This window comes from Trachemys scripta, chromosome 11 (genome assembly GCF_013100865.1).
Source record: "Trachemys scripta elegans isolate TJP31775 chromosome 11, CAS_Tse_1.0, whole genome shotgun sequence".
In the NCBI taxonomy this organism is placed as follows: domain Eukaryota; kingdom Metazoa; phylum Chordata; order Testudines; family Emydidae; genus Trachemys; species Trachemys scripta.
The window spans coordinates 65,828,987-65,854,859 of record NC_048308.1 but is presented as its reverse complement, the minus strand read 5'-3'; the positions used below and the strand labels follow the sequence as shown (position 1 = coordinate 65,854,859).

At 41.5% G+C, this 25,873-nt stretch overlaps 1 protein-coding gene across 1 annotated transcript in view; it reads right to left on the bottom strand.

Annotated features, from left to right (window-relative positions):
• Nucleotides 1-25,873, bottom strand: part of SPAG16 (sperm associated antigen 16) — a 757,728-nt gene that overhangs the window by 140,516 nt on the left and 591,339 nt on the right. Inside the window, exon 14 of the mRNA XM_034786388.1 lies at nt 19,802-19,867. Coding sequence (XP_034642279.1) covers nt 19,802-19,867 — 66 coding nt within the window. The remainder of the gene's footprint in view (nt 1-19,801; nt 19,868-25,873) is intronic.

Here is a 25,873-nt window from a genome sequence, read left to right as displayed (position 1 = left end):
TACATATACAATGATTGAGCCTAAATTAGCTGTTGCCACTCAAGAAAGGGATCTTGGAGCTACTGTGGATAGTTCTCGGAAAACATCCACTCAATGTGCAGCGGCAGTCAAAGCGAACAGAATGGGACGAATCATTAGGAAAGGGATAGATCAAAAGACAGAAAATATCATAATGCCTCTAAATAAATCCATGGTACACCCACATCTTGAATACTGGCTGCAAATCTGGTCACCCCAACTCAAAAAAGATACATTGGAATTGGAAAAGGTACAGAAAAGGGTAACAAAAATGGTTAAGGGTATGGAACAACTTCCATATGAGGAGAGATTAATAAGACTGGGACTTTTCAGCTTAGAAAAAAAATGACTAAGGGGGGATATAATAGAGGTCTATAAAATCATGACTGTTGTGGGGAAAGTAAATAAGGAAGTGTTATTTACTCCTTCTCATAACACAAGAACTAGGGGTCACCAAATGAAATTAATAGGCAGCAGATTTAAAATAAACAAAAGGAAGTATTTCTTCACACAACACACAGTCAACATGTACAAATCTTTGCCAGAGGATATTGTGAAGGCCAAGACTATAACAGGGTTCAAAAAAGAACTAGATAAGTTCAGGAAGGATAGGTCCATCGATGGCTATTAGCCAGGATGGGCAGGGATGGTATCCCTAGCCTCTGTTTGCCAGAAGCTGGGAAAGAGCGACAGGGGATGGATCACATGACGATTCTGTTCATTACCTCTGGTGCACCTGGCACTGGCCACTGTCAAAAGACAGGATACTGGGCTAGATGGACCTTTGGTCTGACCCAGTATGGGCATTCCTATGAGCCCAGCATGGTAGAGTTGTCTGGAAAGGACAAAGAAGCAGTTTGCTGTGCCAATGACTGGTCCTGTTCTTGAGTCACAGGATCTGGCTGGGAAAACCCTGGAAATCCAGAGGGAATGGACTTAGCAGTTGATTGTAACTGAGATGGTTCAAGAACAAGAGCCACCAATGGGACCAGTGATCTTGCTCTTCAGTGGGTTGAAGAGCAGGACCTCAATAAATGAGGAGTATCCCAAGGAGGCCACTGGGCATATAGATAAGCCCTTGATGGCCAGTAGCACTGGGCCAAGAGCCCCTGTCCCAACTGTGGGAATGATGCCGATCTCAGCACTGATGGTAATCTGAGAATGGTCTCCGGTGCCTATTGATGACAACAAAGAGGAGAATGACCCTGACCTGGATCTCGAGGAGTCTTGGAGATTCTCCAGTAACAACAGGAGAGCAATCCCTGAGGAGGAAAACAAAGGATCGGAGTCATCCGAAGCCCAACCTGGGGCAGCATCAGTGCTGAAGTGCAATGGGGAATCTGCATCAGTGGTACACACTCCCACCTGGTATCAGAAGAGGCACAGGCATTGAGGACAAGGATAGCACTGAACTTGCCCTGGCAGCAGATTCCATGATTCCATTGTCAAGGATGGTGCTGAAGGGCACACCAGCATCGAGGGGCCTTCAGTGCCGAGCACTGTGTCGGCCTCCATTCCACAGTCTGGGACCCGACGGTGGTGAAGTGCCGACAAACCCAGCAGCTCTATGATACAGCCAAACGGTCCCAAAGGCACAACCGAGGATGAATCAGTGAAACTACAGCACCAGAAAACTCCGGAACTAGTGGAGAGTCAGGGACTAAGAGGCAAAGCAGGTCTGATGCTGCCTGATACACCAGCAGTGTGGAGACAGTCGGGGCTGGTGCCAATGTCAGCAGTATTGAACTCAACAGACTACGCTATGCCCAGAACTGGAGTCGGCGCTATGTACCCCCGCTGATCTCTGTGTGGTATCGGGGAACTGATGGACCTGCTCCAGCCCATGTGCTGGCAGGAGTATGGTGCCGGTCAGCACATCTCTTACATGATGAGGAAGAGTCTCCCTGAACCATGGAGTGGTCCCGATTAGTCTCATGGGACCTCTTCCTCACAACATCAGAGAAGGGGGGTATGAGTCCTCTTCCTCTTGGGAGAAACCCCAGCGTTCAAACATACAGTGGCATCACTAGCTGGTTCTGAAGGGGACTGCCTATAAGACGAGGGCCATGGTCCAAAGTGGGCCTCATGACCTGCTCCAGAAGGTGCTGCTTCAGCTGTAAGTCTCTTGCCATCTGAGTCCTCTTTTTGAATGACTTAAGAAAAAGCACCATTCCTTAATGTGACCCTCATTGAGACACAACAAACATCTTGTGCAGGGATTACTCTTGGGGATGCTTCCCTGCTACATGATGGACAATGCTTGAACCCTGGTGAGGTCATCACACAGGGCAGTCAACTACTCTAACACTATACGAACACTAAACTAAACGTGAGGTATTACTAACTATTATCTAGAGGAAAAACTCTCCACAAACTGAGACTGAAAATGAGAGGTGAAAACAACACCCAAAGCTCTGACGCTAGCTGTAGGTGGTGAGAAGGCACTAAGGGGAAGGGGGTTGGTCGGTGAACCACTACCAACTAAGAACTAAGATGAGTGAGGTAATATCTTTTATTGGACCAATTTCTTTTGGTGACAGAGACAAGCTTTCGAGCTGCACAGAGCTCTTCAGTTCTGGAAAAGGTACACCGAGCATCACAGCTAAATGCAAAGCAGAACAGATATTTTAGCATAAGTAGTTACCACATATTCTAGGGGACCATTCAAGGTGAAGTGGCCTGTTAACATCCCTATAGTCAAAGAACAAAAAGGAGGGTTAGTGGGTTACAGATTGCTATAAGCCATAAATCCAAGGTCTCTGTTCGGTCCGTGATTTTTAGTGTCTAGCAAAGTTAGGAATTTAAGCTCCTAGGCTTTTCTTTAGAAAGTGTTGTGCACTGCATTGAGAAGTGTTGGCACTTTCTCAAAGAGACAATATTAAAGGAGGAACAGCAAACCAACCTGAAGCAAAGGAAAGATTGGAAGAATAGCAATAGCAATATAGCTCTGTCAGGAGCTTTTTAATTACATGAAAATAAAAAGCAGAAACAGACAAATTGCTAAGGATGAGAGCATGTAGGGACAAAATCAGAAAGGCTAATGCACAAAATGAGTTATGCCTTGCAAGGGACATAAGAGGCAATAGGAGATTCTATAAATATATTAGGAGCAAGAGAAAGATGAAGGATAGTGTAGGCTTTCTACTTATTGGGGAAGCAGAGCTAGTCACAGACAATATGAAGAAGGCTGAGTTGTTTAATTCCTATTTTCTTCAGTCTTCACTAAATAGTGATTAGCTTCTTAACACAATTAATATTGACAACAAGAGGGAAGGAATGTAAGTCAAAGTAGGAAAAGAAGAGGTTAAAGAATATTTAGATAAGTTATATTATTCAAGTTGGCAGGGCTATGAAATTCATCCTAGGGTACCTTAAGGATCTACCTGAAGTTATATCAGAATAATTAACAATTATCTTTGTTATGGAGGACAAGTGAGGTCCCAGAGGACTGGAAAAGGAAAAACATAGCACCTATCTTTAAAAATGGCAACAAAGAGGACGTGGGGAATTATAGACCAGTCAGCCTAACTTTGATACCTGGAGAGATCCTGAAACAAATTATTAAACAATCAGTTTGTAAACACCTAGAAGATAATAGAGTTATAAAGTAGTAACCAACATGGATTTGTCAAAAAAAAATGATGCCAGACCAACCTAATTATCTTGTGTGATAGGGTTACTGGTATAGTGGATGGAGTGGGAGGGAAATGTAAGATGTAATATATCTGGATTTTAGTAGTGCTTTGGACACAAACTCATATGAGATTCTCATAAACAAAGTTTGGAAATGTGCTCTAGATTAAATTACTATAAGGTGAGTGCAAAAATAGTTGAAAGACCATATTCGAAGAGTAGGTATCATTGGTTCACTGTCAAACTGGGGACATTTATCTAATGGGGTGATATTTTCATTAATGACTTGGATAATGGAGTAGAGAGTATGCTATTAAAATTTATGAACAACACCAAACTGGGAGGGTTTGCTAGCACTTTGGAATAGGATTGGAATTCCAAACAACTTTGACAAGTTGAGAATGGATCTGAAATCAGCAACATGAAATTCAATAATGTCAAGTGCAAAGTACTTCACTTAAGAAGGAAAAATAAAATGCAAAACTACAATATGGGGAATAACTGGCCATGGAGGTAGTACTGCTCCTAAAAAGCATCTGGGAGCTATAGTGGATCATAATTTGAGTATGAATAAACTATGTGATGCAGTTGCAAGAAACGGCTAATATCATTCTGGGATATAACAGGAGTGTTGTATGTAAGATATGGAAGAAAATTGTGCTGCTCTGCTTGGTACTGGTGAGGCCTCAGCTGGAGTACTAGGTTCACACTTAAGGAAAGAGGAGAGCTACAAAAATGATAAAAGTTTTAGAAAACCTGACTTATAAGAAAAGGATTAAAAAATCGGGGCATGTTTAGTTTTGAGAAATGAACACTGAGGGGACTGTTACAGAGAGGACAGTGATCAACTATTCTCTGTGTCCACTGAATGTAGACAAGAAACAATGGGCTTAATCTGCAGCAAAGAAGATTTAGGTTAGATATTAGGAAAAAATTTCTAACTGTAAGGATAGTTAAGCTCTGGAATCGCCTTCCGAGGGAGGTTGTGGAATCCCCCTCACTGGAGGTTTTTTAAGAACAGGTTAGACACACCTATCAGGGATGGTCTTCTAGGTGTACTTGGTCCTGCCTCAGTTCAGAGGGCTGGACTACATGACCTCTTAAAGTCCGTTCCAGCCCTATATATCTATGATTTTATGATTCTGTGGAATTTTAGAATATAGGGAGTCCAGATTCTGAAATCAGATACATTGATGTATATCTAGAGTAATACAACCTAAGTCAGTGTAGCTACTTTTGGTGTATATTAGTCTGGGAGACAGAATGCAGCTTGTTGACTTCAGTGGCAATTACAGGAATCCAGGATCAGGCTCCAGATTATTACAACTTTAAAATGGTCAGATTCTGTGTCTAAGGTTTATAATCTAATTTTCATTTCTTTCCTGGAGGTAATGAATGCAAGAAAAAGCATGGGGTCATCAAGCAAATAGAGGCATTTAGACTTGAAGACATCCATTCCCTTCCAAAGGAGAAGGTAATGACCTGCAAACCAGTATTAAGGTATAACTATAATGAAATGTTTAGGTTCATTTGCAGGGGATGTAATATTTCAAAACTTATTTCTGGCATATTACAAAGAAATGTTGGAAACAAAATAATGAAAAATGAACAATGCTCAGTCATCATCTACATTTCTCAGAAAGCAATGAGGGACAACACATCAACTTTCTGATTATGAGGTTTTGAAAAATGACTCCAATCACCATAGACTAGATTTTTCCAAAGTACACAACGCTACAGCGGGTTGGAACATTTAGCAAAATATGCTGTTTTGTCAAAGGGCCAACATTTAGCAAAGACATAGCAGTTTCCATGAAACTTCAACTGGATCTCCGGTAAAGACTGTCGATACCTGGATGGTTAGGGCACTGGCCTGGGATGTGGGAGACCCATGTGCAATCTGATTTGGCATGATCTGGGATGAAAAATTGTGCTCAAAATCTGGTAGAGCAGGGACTTGTACTTGGAACCTTCTTTCCGATGCAAAATGAAAACAAGTTTTGAAACCTCAAAAGTTGTCACAAAATGTAACTGTTGTCCTCTGGACAGCTCTATTCAGTACCGATAGTTGAGGGCAGGAATTCATAACAGCTTATTAGCCAGATTTACAAACAATCTCTCCATGCTGAGTACTGTTAAAAATCTGGTCCAATATGTACTCATCTAATTATCCATAGTTTCATATGGTTCCTTTCACAAGGTTCAATTTATATAAATTGCAAAGGCGAGTCAGTCATTACAAATATTACTAATACTTTTCTCAGGTGCAGTAATGAATATTCTCAAATAGCAGATTTATTCTGAATTAAGTCTCAGTGAAGCTAATTTTCAATAGAAAAACAATATTGAGACTGGAATTAGCTCTGAGGGCAGCCACCATAGACTTTCATAAAGACATTGGCCCAAATTTGCAAAGATGGACACTCACTTTGGGTGTGCAACTTGAGACACCCAAGATCCGATTTTCAGAGGTGCTGAACATCCACAACCCTATTGACTGGAGAGTTGTAAGAGCTCCAAATGAGACTATCACATGGTAGCACCCAAAGTGTGAGAAGGGATGTGACATAGATGGCTATGAGTGACTTCTCCTTTATATGTATCCTCCTCTACCCCACTTACAAGGGGAAGCGATACTGCATAGATCCCCCATGTAGGCTGCTTCAAACATTGGTCATTAGGAATAGACCACAAAACCTCCACTTCCTCTTCCCTTTCTCTCCCTTCTGTAGGTTATACCCTCAATATTGGCATTTCACTTATGACAATTATTAGTTTCTATTATATCCAGTATATCATAATCTCTATAATTTAATATGATTTCTAGATTTTTGTGCATGTTGCTTGTGCTTCTGGTATTCCTGTACAGATGATTTAGTGGGTCAGTACAAACAATGGTCTTAATCTTTTGTTTCAGAACAGTTCCATCTTCAGTCTTGCTTTGTATATTTGAAGTCTACTCCAAATCACTTGAATTACATGAATGCTTATTAATTGCTACCTAGTTTAAAGCTTGCATAACAAGTATTATCAGATTTGAACAAAGGCAATCAGCACCCCTTCTGGTTAAGAAGAACCCGTCTAACCCAAACAATCTTGGAAGGCATGCTGTAGCTCCAGTCCTTCCTTTCAATATCAGCAGTGCATGCATCGATGGGTCTGTACTATGAGACTTCTCCTTTCTTTATTGTTATTAGAATTTGACATCTATATTACAATAGCACCGAGAGGGCTCAACCAGGCTCGTGTCTCATTGTGCTAGGCACTGTATATACATATAGTAAATGACAGTCCCTGCCCCCAAAGTGTTTACAGTCTTAGAGGTAAATTGCGAGCAGGGACAGTGTACAGCTATACTGTTCTGGGGAAAATAATGTGTCCTATACCTGCTACAGTTTACTCCTCCTATGATCCAGTTTAACTGCACTGGTCAGCACAATGGAGGAGTGGAGTAACTCCTAATCAAGCCCTTAGCTTGCACTTAATACAAGTCCATCTAGAAGACAACCTGCATCACTCTTGTCTTAAGTTCTCATCCATTAAGTCATTTGTGGCCATATCAAAATGGATAGCTTCAAGTGTTATCTATAAGGATCACTACTATTGTTATTATTTATTGTTTGTACTGAGGTAGCAGATAGGAGCCTCGGTCATAAACCAGAATCCCACATTGCTCAATGCTCTACAAAGACCCTACAATCTAGGAATCAGGATCAAATCATTTCTATTGCACTAAACGTTCTTGGCAGATTTTTCATGCAATACCTATGAAGCTGTAATGAGCTTACTAATCCTTTCTACCTACTCACTAGCATAGTGTAATTTACCCCTTTCCTAAATCAAATGAGTTGGACTTTTCAATTAGAGTGAATAAAATATTAGCAAAGGAATGGAGTTGTGTTTTAAGGATAGTTTTTGAAGAAAGAAGTAGGTGACTGGCAGGGCATGTTAAACTAACGCATTCTGCCTCTGGCAATGAGTCTTTCAAAAGCTTTAGAAAGGAATCTGGTTTAATTCTCATGTGAGCTTTCTGCATCTTCATCCCTATTATTGTTATTATTTTAGTTATTCATGGATGAGCCCTCTGCCTTGCTTTGTTTTCTTTTTCTTGCCACATTAAAAAGTCTTATGATATATTTAACTCAACAACATGCCAGAGTGTCAAAGCAGTGGACCATGGTTTTCTTGCATGCGGGGAAAGAATGAAATGCAATCTAAGGAGAAAAGTTGGAACTCCAGTACATCAAGGCAAAAATTGTGCTCCATTCTCTTTGCCATGTTTTATTTTGCACTTCAACTGAGGAAGCATCAACTCTGTTATTTCATCTGGTCAAACAGATCCATTATTGTCTGGATGATTCACAAAGCTGATAAGACAGATGTTGGAAACTTGCTTCTCATATTTCATAAACTACTGTACATCTTGATTAGGTTTTTGTTCTATGGTAATTAAACAAGGAGGATGGTCTTATGATTAAGGTCAATTCTGAGGCACTAAACGAGAACTCAGGAGATCGGGGTTGAATTCTTGGTGCTGCCACAGATTCTCTGTGTGACTTTTGCAAGTCATTTAATCTCCTAGCACTTGAGTTCCTCATTTGTAAAATGGGAATAAACACTTCTGTTCCCCCAACTCTTTGTCCTTCTTGCCTGTTTAGAAGGAGGTCTTTGGGGTAGGGAGCATCTCTTACTACGCGTATGACATACAGTCCTAAAGCACAATGGGTTGCCAGTCTCAGGTGGCACTTACAGAATACAAATAATTAATAATTATAACAACAAGATTGAGTCTACCACTGTCACCAGCCATTTGCAAATATTAATTGATTGATCTAAGTTACTTTAAGTTTGAGCTAATTATGCTTTTCCTTTCAGAATTATTGTTACAGTACATTTGTGAAAAATCTTAGTAACAATGGTACTGTTACCGATTACTTTGTGTAAAGACCTCTTGTATGTTATTATATCTTATTAAAGATAAAAAATATGAACACTTGTGGCTTTCAATTAGTAATAGACCTCTAAATATAAAGCACCGTAGATCAGTAGTGCCTAAAACACAATCAAATGTCTTTATCTAATTCTGATTGTAATAAACTCCTTTGGGGAGCTTTCCTTTTAAAGTCTTAACTCTGAAGGAGACTTAGTAATTGCTTTGTGACATTCTGCAGATCTTTTTAAAGGGTACAGTATTAAAGAACATCTAATGTATTTTTCATTATGTTTTTTATCTTGTAAGAAAATTAGACATTTGTATTGAATTCAGACCTGGGGAAAGCCAGTACAACACATTTCCAGTCAGTGGTGTTGCACTATTTTACACCAAGTCTGAATGTGGTCCTTTGTTTTAAAAATTAAAACTATGTACATGAAAAGAATATTTTATTAATGGATATTTTTGATTATATCATTAAGAGTCCCACTGACTTCAATGGGAACATGGTCAAACCCTAAGACTCGCTCATGGGGATGAAGTTTTTTTTTAGGTCTCCCCCATCCCATCTACTACGGAGCATTTGACTGATGCCTGGAATGACAAAGTGTTTATGGAATAAACAACTGAGAGTCTGGTCACCACAATATCCAAAGAATGTAATGGTCACATCTGCATGAGGGAGCAGATCCAACCCCCTCCTACACATGGCCACAGACGTACTCTGGCACTTGAAGCAGTAAGGCTCTGCTGCATAACAGAGGAGGAAAGATAGTCTTATGCTTAAGGCACCTGATTGGGATGCAGAAGACCCAGAAGTAGAGGATGTCCACTAACATACCCCTGCTAAATTCTAACTGACTTTTGTTGGGACTTTTTGCAAGTCACTGGCTCTCAGTTTTCTTTCTTAAATGCTTTGTCTGTACTGTCTATATTGCAAGCTCTTTAGAGCAGGGAGTGTCTCCTACCATGTATTTGTACACCTAGCACAGTTGAGCCCGGATAATTGTTAGTAACTGTAGACACTATTGTAATACAACAAATAAATAACAGATGGAGCAGGGAGATAATAGTGGTACTTTCTCTGTGTGGTGAGAAATCTGGTTTCCTGTACAGCAGTGAGCAGGGGTGGTCTGAGGCCAGAAGATCTGCTGCAGCAGAAGCCGGGGAGAGAGCTTTTAATTTCTCATTAAACTTGTAAAGTATCGTATGCGAGAAGAGCAAATGTATCTGTAATCCATTATTAGAATTATGGCTAATCGATCTCAGACCACTTTTCAGGTATCAAGATTAAATCATCTTTCTTCCAATGAAAATAATTTTTCTAGGAATGACTGAGAATTATTTACTGTAGCAAGGATTCTGAGCTATATTGATTACCACTTCAAAAGAGAAGTGGCTCTATTTTGAATACATTATTTTAGTCAGGAGTCAGGATTAGAGGTTATTTACAGCCACTTACTGCAAATTTTCCTCTATTCACCTTTTCACTAGCTTTTTCCTTTTACAGTTCAACTTCTTAATCATGATCACAGTAAGGTAATACCATTTGTCTTATCAGGCAACTATATATTACAAAAATCTAGGATTCCAGCAAAAGGGATGCCATCAATGTCTCTTGGCATGTCCGGGACACTTTTTAAAGACCTGAATGGACTAAGGCAATTACTGAGAGGATACTTCTTCCCATAGAGGTAATATATCGTCCATGGGATTTTCTTCCGATCATGGCAGGCAAAATCATCTGTAAGACTATTACTGTGTTAGTTCCTGGAGAAGAACTCTCTAGGATTACCAGCAGAGGTCTGTCAGTGGACAACCCCTACTTTTGGATCGCTTGGCTATCTATTAGAGCTAAAGTTTGGCAAGTGACAGGGCCCAGTGTAAGACATCTGCCTGGTTATTTGGGTTATAGCTAATGCGGTTAATCATTCTACTCTCTTCATTGACAATACAGTTCACAGCAGTAATGCCACTCACTGTGGATGCTCTTTAGGACAGGGATGGCCTTCACTCCATGTTCTCCTACAGCATTAGGCTCATTGTTAGTGTTTGACGAATACCCTATAGAGTGCCCATCACTTTGTCATTACTATTCACAATCACAGTGGAATTCAAGATACAGAACTAGGTCAAAATCCAGACCAGAATCTAGCCCAAGAACCCACTTACTAATGTTATCAGCATCTTTATCAAAGGGGATCTCCTGCCAGTGAGCTGGCTGATGTTTTGTGCTGGTAGGTAGTGGAGATCATTCTTGTTCCTACCTCTGTCATTTTGCTGGCTGATTTCCCTTCAAGCTCCTGGCAGCTGAGGTCCATAAAGACCATGGATAAATTAACTGTACTTTATTACAAACCCATTAGGAGGATTATATAGCAATGTGCTCTTCCTTTCTCACATTCTCCCATAACTGGTGTGTGAAAACAGCCACACTGAACAGTGTGCTGGTTTGGAGGGCCATTCATAAAAATGCAGGGTGTCTCCATCAAAATTTAGATGCTGAAACTCTCTATCAAGATTCAAAGTAATCATTGCTGGCTCATGCGGGAAGGTGGATCTTTTTATCTTCAATTTAATATAAGAGGGGTTAGAGTTTCTGAGGGGCAGAAGGAACTGAGTAATTGGACAGAAGAGTTTCTGCAGGAAAACCCAAGGAACAGACAAACTTGGGGAGCAGCTTAGACTGAGGTTTAAATTAGAGGATTGGGCCAAAAAAAAAAAAAAAAAAAAAAAAAAAAAACACCTGATGAAGTTCAACAAGGACAAGTGCAGAGTCCTGCACTTAGGACGGAAGAATCCCATGCACTGCTACAGACTAGGGACCGAATGGCTAGGTAGCAGTTCTGCAGAAAAGGACCTAGGGGTCACAGTGGACGAGAAGCTGGATATGAGTCAACAGTGTGCTCTTGTTGCCAAGAAGGCTAACGGCATTTTGGGCTGTATAAGTAGGGGCATTGCCAGCAGATCGAGGAACGTGATCGTTCCCCTTTATTCGACATTGGTGAGGCCTCATCTGGAATACTGTGTCCAGTTTTGGGCCCCACACTACAAGAAGGATGTGGAAAAATTGGAAAGAGTCCAGCGGAGGGCAACAAAAATGATTAGGGGTCTGGAGCACATGACTTATGAGGAGAGGCTGAGGGAACTGGGATTGTTTAGTCTCCAGAAGAGAAGAATGAGGGGGGATTTGATAGCAGCCTTCAACTACCTGAAGGGGGGTTCCAAAGAGGATGGAGCTCGGCTGTTCTCAGTGGTGGCAGATGACAGAACAAGGAGCAATGGTCTCAAGTTGCAGTGGGGGAGGTCCAGGTTGGATATCAGGAAAAACTATTTCACTAGGAGGGTGGTGAAACACTGGAATGCGTTACCTAGGGAGGTGGTGGAGTCTCCTTCCTTGGAGGTTTTTAAGGCCCGGCTTGACAAAGCCCTGGCTGGGATGATTTAGTTGGGAATTGGTCCTGCTTTGAGCAGGGGGTTGGACTAGATGACCTCTTGAGGTCCCTTCCAACTCTGATATTCTATGATTCTATGATTCTAAAGAAGGTGTCTGGATTAACATAATCTGTCATAAGGAAGTGAGGGATGATCTTTCAGTGTAAGTATTTCAATGGCCTACCTCACCATAGTGGTCAGCTCAATGGGATCTGAGTGCCAGATTTCCTTAGGCCTTGATGAAAATCCCAATTCATATATTTGGGGGTTGCTCATAGGTTGGTATTAACAATTTACTGGGTAGCCAGAGGCTGAGGACAGCCGGGGGGTTCAAGACACCCTACTAGTGAGCTGAACCATAACTATTTGAGCTGATCCAGAAGATGAACCATAACCATTGCTAAGGTTATCTTCACAACACCTCTCTGAGACAAGAAAATAGAACAGAGAGTGGAGAACTCAATATCACATAGGAAGCTGTGGCATAGCTAAGGATGGGACCCACATCTCCTGAGTCCCATTCAGGTGCTTTTATTTTAAGACCATCTTGCCCCTCTAGAAGGCAAGAGAATTATGGTTTGCAAGGCTAATACAGTACAATAAGAATTTGCAGGGATGAACTTGGGCTTCCTGACATTCAGCGTATCATCAGGACAAGTCTAATCTCATAATTTGAGAATCTGATTTCTGAGTTATATGACATGAATATTTAGTTTGGCCTGGATATATGCTTCAGACATGGACATAGTGGATCCTTCTAGGATGGCTTCAGAATGTCTTTTCTGACTGCACCTTGATAATTCAAATAGGCAACAACTACCTGTGGGATTTTATGCAGGGGGTAGGGATAGCTCAGTGATTTGAGCATTCACCTGCTAAACCCAGGGTTGTAAATTCAATCCTTGAGGGGACCATTTAGGGATTTGGGGCAAAAAGTTTGTCTGGGGATTGGTCCTGCTTTGAGCAGGGGGTTGGACTAGATGACCTCCTAAGCTCCCTTCCAACCTTGATATTCTATGATTGATGGTGTGAGATGGGGAAAGGGGTGGTGAATAGTCTGCATGGCAGAGAGACAGGAATGGGGACACCAATGAGCTCCTTAGATACTGGAGTTGGAATCAGTCCTACTTGTTAAGGTAGGCTTCTTCCTACAGTTGCATCTGATTGAATCTCTACCTACCAGCAAAATGAATGAAAAACTGTATGAGGAACAATTATGTTTTGGTGCATACTTTCCTCTCTGCCCCACCACTGTGACAGAATAGAAATTTCTTTCTCCCTTTGCCTAGATAAGGACACTTCTCAGTTTTTGATTTTTTTTTTTTTTACTTTTAATAACTTTCAAGTATTAATACTAATATCTGCATTTAGAGTGTAACCCAGTTGTGTAATTATATTTCTTATGCATGAAGATAGCAATAAACTAGGAGAAGAGCATATTAGCCCTTCTGCATGTCTAATTACACATTTGATATTACTAGGTAACCTTTATAAGTGACTGGCTTTGAGCTTATGCAAAGAACTGAACACTCTGAATACATAAATAACAGCAGCAGCAGATCCATGTTTGATTTTGTATTCTGTTCTTTTCTGGTTTCCGTCTGTCAGCTGCAGTCTGACAGCCCTGGCTTTATTTGGCCATCTATGGAAACATCTAAAAGATTTGGCTTTTGTATCATTTGGGTGCAGTAATGAATAAGAACTGACATCAAATATCAATATTATTGGCCCAGCTAAATGGTAGCTGACATCAAGCTGGACTACTGAAGAGGTAAACAAAATTGAAATTTTGTTTTTGTATAAGAACTGTCTGACATTATTTGTCCTTCAGTAAATCAATGGAAGACTGACCTGAAATGCTGGTTGCATTTCTGCGTGGGGAGGGAAAACTGGATGTTGCTACTGAAGTATGTTTTATGAAGCCTTTTGGGCACTGATAATTTCAGAAATACTATTTGTTTTAAGGAAAATTAGTTACTATGATTATTTTCCCCTAATCTAATGCAGGCAAGGTGCTGAGAATATCAGTTATAAACAAGCACTAATGAATGGTCACTCATTCCTCCATTTATACGCAAGCATTTCTGCTCCATGTCTTTCCCAGACTGGAAAGAGGGTGATGGTCCCTTACACTCCCTGCCTGCCTGTCTCTTGGGCACCTGCTCCCTCCTGTCCTCCTTGTTAAGTGTTTCCTAGCGGGTGTCCCAGGTGCCTGTCCCACACCTTCCTACATTATTGCAGGATTTTGAGGGGCATCTGCTAGCTGCAGGGAACACTGGATATTTTCTCCTTGCCCAATAGCAGCTGTTGCTTAGCTGTCTTCTCAGGCCCCAGTGCTACTACGAAGGATCCCTAGAGTCTCTTCCTCTTATATGATCTAGTAGGAGGTAGGTCATATTCCTAGTTTGGGGATAGGTACTCCAATGGGACCCTAACTCCCTTCTGTGCTGTATTCTGTTTTAAATGATGCCCTGATTGAGCAATTACTAATCCTGCCCTTAATATTTTGCAGCATTATGGCCTAGAAAACATAGAATATAACTATTTATTATAATTAGCATGGTGAATAAAGGCTTCATCTGAGCAAGCAAAGGTGCAAGTTGGCCTTTATGCTGAGCATGTACTAAAGGAGCAACAGAGGGTCCTGTGGCACCTTAGAGACTAACAGAAGTATTGGGAGCATAAGCTTTCGTGGGTAAGAACCTCACTTCTTCAGATGCAAGTAATGGAAATCTCTAGAGGCAGGTATATATCAGTGTGGAGATAACGAGGTTAGTTCAATCAGGGAGGGTGAGATGCTCTGCTAGCAGTTGAGGTGTGAACACCAAGGGAGGAGAAACTGTTTCTGTAGTTGGATAGCCATTCACAGTCTTTGTTTAATCCTGATCTGATGGTGTCAAATTTGCAAATGAACTGGAGCTCAGCAGTTTCTCTTTGGAGTCTGGTCCTGAAGTTTTTTTGCTGTAAGATGGCAACCTTTACATCTGCTATTGTGTGGCCAGGGAGGTTGAAGTGTTCTCCTACAGGTTTTTGTATATTGCCATTCCTGATATCTGACTTGTGTCCATTTATCCTCTTGCGTAGTGACTGTCCAGTTTGGCCAATGTACATAGCAGAGGGGCATTGCTGGCATATGATGGCATATATAACATTAGTGGACGTGCAGGTGAATGAGCCGGTGATGTTGTAGCTGATCTGGTTAGGTCCAGTGATGGTGTTGCTGGTGTAGATATGTGGGCAGAGTTGGCATCGAGGTTTGTTGCATGGGTTGGTTCCTGAGTTAGAGTTGTTATGGTGCGGTGCGTGGTTGCTGGTGAGAATATGCTTAAGGTTGGCAGGTTGTCTGTGGGCGAGGACTGGCCTGCCTCCCAAGGTCTGTGAAAGTGAGGGATCATTGTCCAGGATGGGTTGTAGATCACTGATGATGCGTTGGAGAGGTTTAAGCTGAGGACTGTAGGTGATGGCCAGTGGAGTTCTGTTGGTTTCTCTTCCGGGCCTGTCTTGTAGCAGGAGGCTTCTGGGTACACGTCTGGCTCTGTTGATTTGTTTCTTTATTTCCTTGTGTGGGTATCGTAGTTTTGAGAATGCTTGGTGAAGATCTTGTAGGTGTTGGTCTCTGTCTGAGGGGTTGGAGCAGATGCGATTGTACCTCAGTGCTTGGCTGTAGACGATGGATCGTGTGGTGTGACCGGGGTGGAAGCTGGAGGCATGAAGGTAGGCGTAGCGGTCGGTGGGTTTTCGGTATAGGGTGGTGTTAATGTGGCCATCGCTTATTTGTACGGTGGTGTCCAGGAAGTGGACCTCCCGTGTAGATTGGTCCAGGCTGAGGTTGATGGTGGGGTGGAAGCTGTTGAAAGCATGGTGGAATTCTTCCAGGGCCTCCTTCCCATGGGTCCAGATGATGAAGAGGTCATCAATATAGCGTAGGTAGAGAAGGGGCATGAGTGGACGGGAGCTGAGGAAGCGTTGTTCCAGGTCAGCCATAAAAATGTTGGCATATTGTGGGGCCATGCGGGTGCCCATAGCGGTGCCACTGGTCTGGAGGTATATATTGTCACCAAATTTGAAATAATTGTGCGTGAGGATAAAGTCACAGAGCTCAGCAATAAGTTGTGCTGTGTCATCATCAGGGATACTGTTCCTGACAGGAAATAAAGAAACAAATCAATAGAGCCAGACGTGTACCCAGAAGCCTCCTGCTACAAGACAGGCCCAGAAGAGAAACCAACAGAACTCCACTGGCCATCACCTACAGTCCTCAGCTTAAACCTCTCCAACGCATCATCAGTGATCTACAACCCATCCTGGACAATGATCCCTCACTTTCACAGACCTTGGGAGGCAGGCCAGTCCTCGCCCACAGACAACCTGCCAACCTTAAGCATATTCTCACCAGCAACCACGCACCGCACCATAACAACTCTAACTCAGGAACCAACCCATGCAACAAACCTCGATGCCAACTCTGCCCACATATCTACACCAGCAACACCATCACTGGACCTAACCAGATCAGCTACAACATCACCGGCTCATTCACCTGCATGTCCACCAATGTTATATATGCCATCATATGCCAGCAATGCCCCTCTGCTATGTACATTGGCCAAACTGGACGGTCACTACGCAAGAGGATAAATGGACACAAGTCAGATATCAGGAATGGCAATATACAAAAACCTGTAGGAGAACACTCAACCTCCCTGGCCACACAATAGCAGATGTAAAGGTTGCCATCTTACAGCAAAAAAACTTCAGGACCAGACTCCAAAGAGAAACTGCTGAGCTCCAGTTCATTTGCAAATTTGACACCATCAGATCAGGATTAAACAAAGACTGTGAATGGCTATCCAACTACAGAAACAGTTTCTCCTCCCTTGGTGTTCACACCTCAACTGCTAGCAGAGCATCTCACCCTCCCTGATTGAACTAACCTCGTTATCTCCACACTGATATATACCTGCCTCTAGAGATTTCCATTACTTGCATCTGAAGAAGTGAGGTTCTTACCCACGAAAGCTTATGCTCCCAATACTTCTGTTAGTCTCTAAGGTGCCACAGGACCCTCTGTTGCTTTTTACAGATTCAGACTAACACGGCTACCCCTCTGATACTTGTACTAAAGGACTCATCTCCAGTGCAGAATATGCTACATGACCTAAAATAATTAACAGGAAGCCAAGGGACTGTGTGCTGATAATCTTCCAAATAAGCACGTTATTTTGATAAAGAATCTTACAGCTGGCATTAAACTCTAGGCTGAAATCATTGGCTGACATTCTCAATGATTGAATTAGTATAGATGGAAAAGCCAGTGCAGTATTGATTGAACTGAGGGAGGAGTGTAATTTCAGAAGTGGTAATTACAGTTATATAAATTAACTGTACATATGCAGACGGCAAGGCAGCTGAACCTGAGGTGTACATGTTTCAATTGCCAGATTGTCTGGCCAGCATAGCTAGGACAATGCTTCAGTTGAAAATAGCACCAAAAGAATATTTTCCAAACCTCTCTCTACTGGATACTCACTGAAAGATTCAAGTATTTGATGGAACCCAGGACTGGCAATTCTGCCCTCGCCTGGTCATGATGGGCAAAATATCCAAAAGCACTAAATTCCATTTTCAAAGGTGACTTAGGTGCTTCAGCTCAAATCTCACTGAAAGTCAATGGGACTTAAGTTCCTAACTCACTTTTGTGACTTAGGCTCTTAAACCACTTAAGTTCTTTTGAAATGTTATCCTTAGGCTCCTATATGCCTAAGTCACTTTTGAAAATGAGATGGTAGATGGCAGTTTTCCGCTGTTAGATGAAGTATCAATTACCATTCTTGTGGAGCGATCTGAAACAATCTATATGTTGGATACAATCAATGAATGTCCATTATTTAGTATTTCACGTTACTGCAGTTGCAGATGTTCCTTTTTGTTCAAAATGCTTCAGAGTTGGTGGCACTTTAGGGACAGAATTTTCAAAAGTGCTCAGCAGCTACATTTTCCAAAGGCATAGCTTAAGTGAGGATATAATTTTGCACATTTCTCCAGTGAATGGCCCCAAGACACACAGTACTCACCAGAATAACAAATTCCACATAGCTCAGTTACCTGGAGGTGCTGAGGTGCCCATCCAAGGGAGACCCAAGGGAACTTGCACTTGGAGGTAAAATCCCTTCTGTAGGTATTATGGGGAACAGACACTTTATATAGTGCATCCTATGTACCCTTCCATGATTGGCTGTATCCACTGGCGCAGAATAGGGAGCCAGGATCATGGATCCAGCTCTTCCTTGTCAGTGCACGTAAAGGCAAATGGGACAGTTTTAAAGGACAATCGCTTTACTGTCCGTTCTGCAAAATAGTATTCTTGTTCTGAGTTTTAAAAATTACACCTGATGTGTATATTTGTGTTCAGCAATCATAGGAAAACAGTACAATCGCATAACGTAAATTTCACTCAGGCAACTTGAACTGGCATTGAACTTGAGAATCTTTTTTTGTAATACACCTATATCAAATTGTAAGAATTTGATAAACCGCTACATTTAAAACAAGTTCTCATATAGCACTTTCCAACTTGACAGGCATTTACATTCTTTGTACCTCATTATCGTACAGTAACTCTGTTTACCTCTGTTGAATTACTTCAGATTCACTGTAATTTAGAGCAAAGTTTGAACCTTGGTGTGTGTGTAGAATTGCCAGTCTCCCCCAAACAATAGAGCTAGAGCTGTCTGGTCAGGATTGATGGAGGAGCCAGACAGTCACCAGCTCTCCGATCTCCCAATCCCCCCTTCTAATGCAAGCAGAGCTGGTTCGGCTTTTCCATTCCATGCAGGGAAGCCCCTTTTGAAGCACAGTGTGGTGGGAGGAGCACTGCTGTGCCTTGTCCTGCTCCTCATCATTAATGGAAGATTTTGGGGTGCCCTGCCCTCCCACTGGTTGTAGAGAGCCCAGGAGAGGCCCCCCTATATCAAAACAAGGATTATTCCCAGTTGGAGCTTGTGTCTTAGAAGTTAAGGCCTTATAGCCTGAGCTCTTACAGAGGAAACATCATTCTCATGGGCATTTTGGGATTGATTTGGGCCCTTTGAAATCAATGGGGTTTTGTACACCAATTTTAACAGGCTTTGGATCAGGGTACTTTAAGCACTCAATGTGCTGGTCTGCAAAGAACATTCTCTTCTACTCTCATATGAAGTTCAGCCATGAGGGCCCACACCTTCTCCAGATCTGCCATCAATCTGTATTCTATCACTGCATTTTGTCACTAATCCAACTCAAAATGATTTAGAATAGCCTTTATACACAACAGCAACAAAACTAACTACCCAGGAAATGACTAACAGCCAACAGGAAACCTCAGCTAATTAAACTAACTCTACAGTCACAGTGAGGGGAATGGCTCAGAGACAGCAAGAAATAAACTAAGCTTTGTCATAGGGATGGAGCGTTATTGTACATATAGTGGGAACTTTACATACTGTAGTCAGTATGTGTGCCCTCATGAACTGTCATAGGATCGTGAGACAGTCCTACGAGATTGGCAATTTCATGAGGGAAAAATATCTGCTCACGAAGACTGTTTACAAAAGAGGAATATGGAGATTTTAAGATCAAGATTGGATGTTTTTCTAAAAGATACACTCTAATTCAACCAGGAATTACTTCAGGGAAGGTATATGGCCTGTGTTATACAGGAGGTCAAATTAGATGATCACAATGGTAACTTCTGGCTTTATAATTTGTGACATGAGAAACCGATCCTTCATGCACAGAACTTACCTTCATGTTGAATGTAGCATGATTACAGGAATGCAGGTGACCATAGAAAGTCTGAGCACAGAGGCCCTAGGAAATCAACCAAAAAATGAAAACAATTAAGTGATTTATAGTTATGTAAATTACACTATTTTCTTTATAAATACTAAGCTTGATTTTACTGTCATGTACAAAAATGCACGTCACCCAACATGCTAAAAATCAGCTACTGCACTTCTGCATTCATGACAAGGAGCAGATTTTTTTAAAGATATATTATGATGCACATCTGCATCCAGAATTGTGGTTAGTAAAAAAGATGCATTAAAATATTGTCAGCTAATGGCTCTCACAAATCACTTTTAATGAACTAGACACATACAATTATAGTCCTTTGGAAAGCAGAGTGCCAACTTTCAGTGAATGCTTCAATAATGATTTAATAAAGTGTAGTGGTTTTATATATATTACTGTGATGCTGTATGATTGAAATATGACCATTTATATTATGGATATTGCCACTGTTATACAATTGCAACAAATCTTGTATAAAGTACATCATCTAAGGTATCAATAGAAAAGTTACAGTATATAAAATATGATTATCCTGGTTAAATCCATGTTTCATCTCTGTATCTAAAGTTATGAATATTGGCTATGAACGTATATCTTATACATGTAGTATTCCTGGGTAACACCCACCAGATTAGATTTACATCAAGGCTAGACAGCTTTGTGTGGATGGGCCATCAAAGACACTTAGTGCTCACAATGGGCCATAGAAGAAACTCATTCCACCCAGATAGCTCTTCCTGCAGATGCCTCAGCCTCCAAGGGGCCAATGGCCAACCCCTGTGAGTCATCAAGCCATATAAGGACATGAAATATGCTCATGTGATCCTGGACTCCATCTTGTGCCAGTAACTTTCCACAAACTGGGCTGTGAGCTTTGTTTGCAACAGTAAAATTCCAGGCACATGGCAAAGGGTAAAAAGAGCCCGGAGATATTTCCATTTTGCCTGTTTCCCGCCCTGATTCTCTGGACTGTGGATTTACAACAAAAAGGGGTATTTCAAACAAGGGTCTGAGGATCTTCCCCAATCTTTGGAAGTTACCAGCAAGACTTTACAAGCTAGTAGTCTATACCATCACTGCTACAAACCTGATATAAGGACTTTGCAGTTATTTGTATGTATATGATCTATTAATCATTATTAACTCTCTTTTCTTTTATTAATAAACCTTTAGATTTTAGTTACTAAAGGATTGGCAGCAGCATGATTATTGGGTAACATCTGAGTTATACATTGACCTGGCTACATGGCTGATCTCTTGGGATTAGAGAACGCTCTATGTGATGACAGTGGTTTTCAGTAACCACCCCTCATGGAGTCCAGTGGCTGGGTGGTGAGACAAGGGTTGGAATGCCCAAGGAAACTGCATCTTTGAATTCCTGTTAACCAGTGTGGTGAGACAGAAGTTTACCTTTGTTACTGGCTTGGTATAATCTAATGAGAGAATAACCACCAGTTGGGGTAAGTTGGTCTGATTTCTCAGCAGTTTGTCCTGAATCTAGTATTCTCAGCTGTGATCCACTGAGACACAGTGACAATTACACACACACCTTTAATGTCTTCTTAAGAAACCAAAAACAGTGAAATCAAAATGAATTATCTTCTACTGCCCTCCCCAGTAGGCTATAGTTGACCTAGGGAGGCCAATAGTATAGGTCAGATGTCATCTCTATGACAGCAGGCATCCAAACTACAATATCTCCTGCCTGGGAAATAGATAGCCAAGATGGGAGAAAGGAGCTAGTCAACCTATGCTCTTCAGATATGGGAAGCAGCCTACTGGCAAAGAGGTCAGCAGTCTGCAACCTGCAATGCCTTGTCCTGGGAACAGATGACCTGGGTCTTCAGGGGATGGAGGCCTGGCATAAAAGGCTCCAAGTTTGCCTCCACTATGTCAGCCTGATCCCTCCCAGAGAGATCTAACCTCCCCCCTGTTCCACACACCCTCAACAAACTACTCCCTTCCTCTGAAGCCTGTCTCTAAGGGCTGGTCTACACTTAGTCCGGACTTCGGACTAAGGTACGCAAATTCAGCTACGTTAATAACGTAGCTGAATTCGAAGTACCTTACTCCGGACTTACCGCGGTCCAGACGCGGCCGGAAGTCTCCCCCCGTCGACGCCGCGTACTCCTCTCGGCGAGCTGGAGTACCGGCATCGATTGTGAGCACTTCCGGGATCGATCCGGGATCGATTTATCGCGTCTTAACCAGACGCGATAAATCGATCCCAGAACATCGATGGCGTGCCTCCGGACCAGCCGGTAAGTGAAGACTAGGCCTTAGATATTGGGAGTGTTTACCAGAGCTCCCTGCTACCTTGGAGGGATGTTCCTGTCAAGGGCCTTCCCTGTTGGTAAGTTGGGCCATGGGGAGAAAAGACTCCCCCATCTTAATAAAAATGAGTACAAACTGACTCAAGGGGAAATAGCATTAAAATGCCTTCCATTAAAAACAGCCAAAGGTTTTGGGAATGTATTATATGCTAAGAAACCACTCTGCACTTTGGGCAATATTTTACTGCTACTGGCATTGGAACCAATCAATTTTTGTTTATGTAAATATGACCAATAGCAAGAACTGCTACTGAGGTTACACAGGGTAATACCCTCTTTATTTTAATGCTCACTTTATCTGAAATTCTTATTTTAGCTGAATTTACAATCATTATGCTCAACCCAATGTTGTTATTTGGGGAAAATTTTAAACTTTGTTTAACCATTCATGAGTATGAGAGAGTGAAAAATTACAGGTTTTCCGTTGAGGAAACATTTTAATGTATTCTTTGGGGCATGGATAACTCAAAAATTGTTGAAATTCATAAGATAAACGTTCACAGCAAGATTAGTCCTAGTCTCTAGGCTAATTTGCAAAGAAAAAGAAGTACTTTTATGCATAGTATGGAATTTCTATTAAGTTTATAGTTATCTTACTCCCTTGCTGCAGACATATTCACAACACAGTACTTCATGCCATCTTAACCCTGCTGGCCCCTGGTTCCATGACTCAACCAGTCCTTTCTCCCCTAGTCAGAAGTCCTCAGTCCTCCTTCCTGGAGCTGGGTTATAATCCTAACAGCCCCTTTACTTCCTGCAGGACCCGGTCTTTCCCCACACAGCACTCACCTACTGTTGTTTCCTCAGGCCAGCTGTAGCTTCCCAGACTTCTGTTCTGCCTGACACTCCTAGTCCTATCTAACTGAAATGTTACAAGCTCTGCCTCTCTCTTATGTCCCTAAGCCTGGCCTGAGTTAGTCACATGACCTCATTATTACTCATCCTCCCCACCTGGGAAGGTGAGCTAAGCATGTTGCAGGTGAGGCTGAGGCCCATCTCCCCTTATTGGATCTGTGACAAGGACCGCACACACAAAAATTATAATACAGCAGTTGCCCAGTAGATATGGCACTTCTTTTGGGATTCAAGAGACCTAGGTACTATTCTAGGCTCTGCTGCTAGCCTACTGCGTGACCATGGGCAAATCACGTCACCGCTCTGTGCCTCAGTTTACCTAACTGTAAAATGGGGGATAATGATATTTGCCTCCTTTTAAAGAGCTTGGAGATCTACTGTTGAAAAGCACTCTGCTGGAACAAGGTAATATTCTCATGGAAATTTTGCAATACAAATATAACAATAAAAAAAAGAAAAATAAACCATTACAAAATTCCATTATCTAAACTTCAGTTATAGGAAGAAAAAGATTCACACATCTAATTCTCTACTTGTGTAACTCCATTGTCTTCAATCGACACACAGCAACAAAAAATTTGGCCCTATATATTTAAAAGATTTATAAATAATCAAATTACCACCCATAAACCCTGATAAAAAAGAAAATTTAAATATTCATTACCCAATTATGAATTCTCTCTTAGCAGAGAAACATTATTACACACAATCCCCAGGGTAGATAGTGATAGATAAATTAAATTTGATAAAGATAATAACATAATAGGAAAAGGGAAGAGTGTAACCAAATATTCATGAAAAGTCTGGTGAATAAAAATTCTGAGACTACAAAATCTAACTTGTGCTCTAGTGGCACTGTCAAGCTACATGTCAAGGCATTTTTTGCATTGTAGTCATGGAAAATATACTTTGGCCCCTTTAAATTAATGTGTTGCCTGGTAGGATGAAGGGCAGTGACTTGCACTCTGATATATATATGCTAATATTTTTAAAAATCCATCTTTTCACAATGACGGGAATTCAGCAGAAAAAGACAAGAAACATGTGACACAATACCCCCGAATGAGCACTTCTTGACTTTCTTTCTAGAAAGATCCCAATCTTTATCACCAATGAATAAAACAGACAATGGTCTTGTAAGGTATTTCTAAATAGTGTCCCTGAAGAGTAATTACAACGCCACTAGATTCATCATAATATGTACTGTATCAGCAGATCAAATGTAATTGCTAATAATAACTGCAAATAAATCTATTATATTTAATCTAATATTTCATAATTTACACTTTATTGTTCCTTTCAGCACCTCCAGTATTGGTAAGATTTGTACTCTAACTGCATACATAAAAACTATATGACTTCACCTGCAAACCCTTACTAATGAATATAGTGCTTACTACAGTGAACAGCCCCATTGAGGTCAAGAGGTAATAAGTATTTTCAGGATTAGAGCCCATGTTAAGAAAACATTAAGTTTGCAAAGTTGAGCACTCAAAAGTGAATTAATGATGCACACATAACCTTAACATTGCCATACATTCTGCTTTGGTCTTTAATTATTTGATTGTATATTAGTATATCCTCAGGACTCTGGTTTCATTCAGTGTGAAATTCACCCCATGCAGACTCTGCAAGGGGTTTAAGTCCCAATTAATAAGTATTTTGAATGTCCTATGTCCAGGGTGAATTTCACACAGAGTTAAGAGGAGGAGCCCAGTGGAATAAGTTAGGCAGGGGTCCTGCAGAACAGGCTTTTGTGGAGCTCCCACTAAGGCAGTGTGGTTCTGCAGTGTCTTCAGGGCAGGGTCTCTTTGCAATTAGCATAATCTGGTCCATACAGTATGAGAAGTAATTGTTAAAGGCCCAAGACTATCCCATAGCTCATGGTTACAGCACTCTCCTGACAGCTCCCCATCTGGCAGAAATAGGAATTGAACCATCCACATCTCAGGTGAGTGCTCTAATCACTGTGCTAAAAGTTATAAGGTGGCCAACACCAACACCACCTCCTCTGGACACATTTTAAATGGGACTGGCTACAGTAGGCATGCTCAGAGGCTGCCTATCAGATCAGGCCCTGCACACAACTTAGGTTGCTGAACATATCTAGTCTTTCCCTGGTTTGTGAATGGTTTTGGGGCCTAGGTGGGAGATAAGTGTCTGGGTGCTTACAGTGAAGCAGCAATGCCCAGAGGCGGGAACTTTTACTCTGAACACTTAGGCATCAAGTGAGTTTAGGTGCCTATACGGTTCAACAAGAGCTTTGTGAGTTGCAGTGGAACCAAAACTGGGACTTAGGCACCTCAATCTCAGACCTACGTTAGAGGTTTAGGTGCCTAAGTTCTATCATGGATCCCACCCTACATGCCTTCTCTGGTTGAGGGCTGGGGTAGCAGAGCAGATGCAAACATTGTTGGCACTCCAGCACTTTACACTTTACTGACAGTACTTCTTGCCACCAAGAAAGCAATGAGGATGCCCAACATTTGACCAAACCTCTCCATTTACAAGAGTGTTAGAGGCAAACTCTGGACCACAGTACTTTGCCTCATATAACGAGGAAAAGATCTGTAAGAAAGACAAGATCTTATCCCCCCATCAATATTTTGGAAGATTCTCTGATTAGGGTCCGAAGTTCCTGAGACATTATTGTCATAATTCCAATGACCATCAAACTACGTCTCTCCAGCGAGATAAAAATAAAAGAGAAAAATGTTTAATGTAGAATTCCAGTTTTAAAAGAGCAACAAATTTATCCCGTTCCCCACTAAGGAATGTATTAATATCCTTGGGTACAAAGCCCAGGAGCCTCCTGGGGCACTAAATTATGAAG